This window comes from Chelmon rostratus, chromosome 15 (genome assembly GCF_017976325.1).
Source record: "Chelmon rostratus isolate fCheRos1 chromosome 15, fCheRos1.pri, whole genome shotgun sequence".
NCBI lineage: Eukaryota > Metazoa > Chordata > Actinopteri > Chaetodontiformes > Chaetodontidae > Chelmon > Chelmon rostratus.
The window spans coordinates 17,492,762-17,494,918 of NC_055672.1; the positions used below are offsets into that span (position 1 = coordinate 17,492,762).

Sequence of the window (2,157 nt, forward strand, 5' to 3'; positions counted from 1 at the left end):
CCTCTTAATGCTTCGCCGACTCGCTCTGCTGGTGCAGAGTTGGGGCTGAAGAATTATCACCGCCACTTCAAAAATTACAGCAAAGAGTTCAAATCAAATCAGCCCAAAGATGCTCGTGTTTCATTGTGTTTGCGTACATATCTTGCAGTAAATGTCTGTGCAATTGTGTTTCATCACCAGCAGGTTCTTTTTCTTATTACGCACAATTAATTTCGGGCAAACTTTTCATTGCTGATTATGTGGCTTGAGCTTGTGATAAATGTCTCTGAGAACTTCACAACATAACATTTTGACAGTGTTTCTCCCGTTTCTTGCCGCAGTGCACGGCCTATCCGCCAGCTCTCAGGACTCGGCCAAGTCCCCGGAGCCGTCCGCGGACGACGAATCGCCGGACAACGACAAGGAAACTTCCAGCAGCGGCGGCAGCGACTCCGGAAAGAAGCGGAAAAGGAGGGTGTTGTTTTCCAAGGCGCAGACCTACGAGCTGGAGCGCCGCTTCAGGCAGCAGAGGTACCTGTCCGCCCCGGAGAGGGAGCACCTGGCCAGCCTGATCCGCCTCACCCCGACCCAGGTGAAGATCTGGTTCCAGAACCACCGGTATAAGATGAAGAGAGCCCGGGCCGAGAAAGGTATGGAAGTGACCCATCTCCCTTCTCCCAGGCGGGTGGCCGTGCCCGTCTTAGTCAGGGATGGAAAGCCATGTCACACTCTTAAAGCTCAGGACTTGGCGGCCACTTTTCAGGCCGGGATCCCCTTCTCGGCTTATAGTGCCCAGTCACTCCACAACATGCAGTATAACGCGCAGTACAGCGCCGCGGCCACGCCACAGTTCCCCACAGCACATCACTTGGTGCAAACGCAACAGTGGACTTGGTGAGAGAAATTATAGAGACTTGGCTTGGAGGCACGATAGGGAGTTTCACCACAAAGCAAAGAGAAAAAAAATAAAACACAAAAAACAAAAGACTTTTCATTTTTGCAGCTTGACTCATATATATACTACCATTTTTATTCGGGGCTCATGTGTGCGCCGTGTTTACATGTTTTCGTTAAGAGAACTGGGTCCAAACCTCTCACTTATAGATTTTATTAAGAATGTCAATGCTCTTCTTGTGAAATTTTTTGTAAAGTATGTTGTGTGTTGGTTGTAGAGATGTTTTCCTTTTTTTTCCTTTTGTCCCTTCGTGTTATTATCAGCACGTACGAACCACTTTATAATTATAGAAATTTTAATTTCTTGCTTCTTTTATGGACCGAAAAAATATTTATGGCCATGAATAAACACTGGCAACTTTTCAGCTATTTTCCTTTTGTTTTTATTTCCTGTAAATATTTTGTGGCACATGTTTGCAGCCTAGGAAGCTTTCGGGAGCTTAAAGCTGAAGATCGGCCTATATATATATTTACAAATTCAAAAAAAAAAAAAAAAAAAAAAAAAAAATGAGGGAATGATTTTTGGCTAAGCGTTATGACTGCCGTGTCCAACCACATATGTAAATAACAGTGAAGCCGCGCGGTGATGGCTAATTATCCCTTTTTTTATAAGGATTTTAAAATAAAATGATGTGTTTCTGAAACGAGGGTTTGGTTTATGTAAGTGTCCTATTCGATTTGATCATGTATGAAAAGGCATCGCTAGACATCACGGCCAGACACTATATTGTGGCACAGAATGGAGCTTTGGAACAAATCTCCAGCGCACTTCACTCCTTTCCTTTTAAGCAAATTTAATCCGGAGAATTTTTTTTTCTGAGTCCGAACACCTCACTAATAAAGAGCCTAAAGTCACTTGTGAAATGGGACTAAAATCCACTCACTTAATATAAGAGGGCTTCTCCACATAAGAAGCTTTTGAGTCAAAAGCTCTCCTTTTTGTCAGCATCCCCAATCACTCCCAGCCTTGGGTGTAAAGTGGTAGACTGCGCATGGGGAGGCGGGTGGGGGAGGGAGGGAGGGAGAAAAAAATCGTTTAATGCAATAAATGTTTTGTTATCTTGTTTAGCGATAAACTGCAAATAGAGCAGGAATAATCAATGACTCACCAGCCTCCTTTGTTTAACCGCGGCCAGCGCGCCGAGAAAATACGCACGGCTCAGAGGGGCTCTAACCGCCTAATGACGACATTTTTATACGATCACATAAGGTGTCAGCAATGAT

At 44.4% G+C, this 2,157-nt stretch overlaps 1 protein-coding gene across 1 annotated transcript in view; it reads left to right on the forward strand.

Moving 5' to 3' along the window:
- Positions 1–877, forward strand: part of nkx2.2a (NK2 homeobox 2a) — a 3,826-nt gene extending 2,949 nt beyond the window's left edge. Inside the window, exon 3 of the mRNA XM_041954514.1 lies at positions 321–877. Within this exon, the coding sequence (XP_041810448.1) occupies positions 321–877 (557 nt within the window). The remainder of the gene's footprint in view (positions 1–320) is intronic.
- Positions 878–2,157: the final 1,280 nt, after the last annotated feature.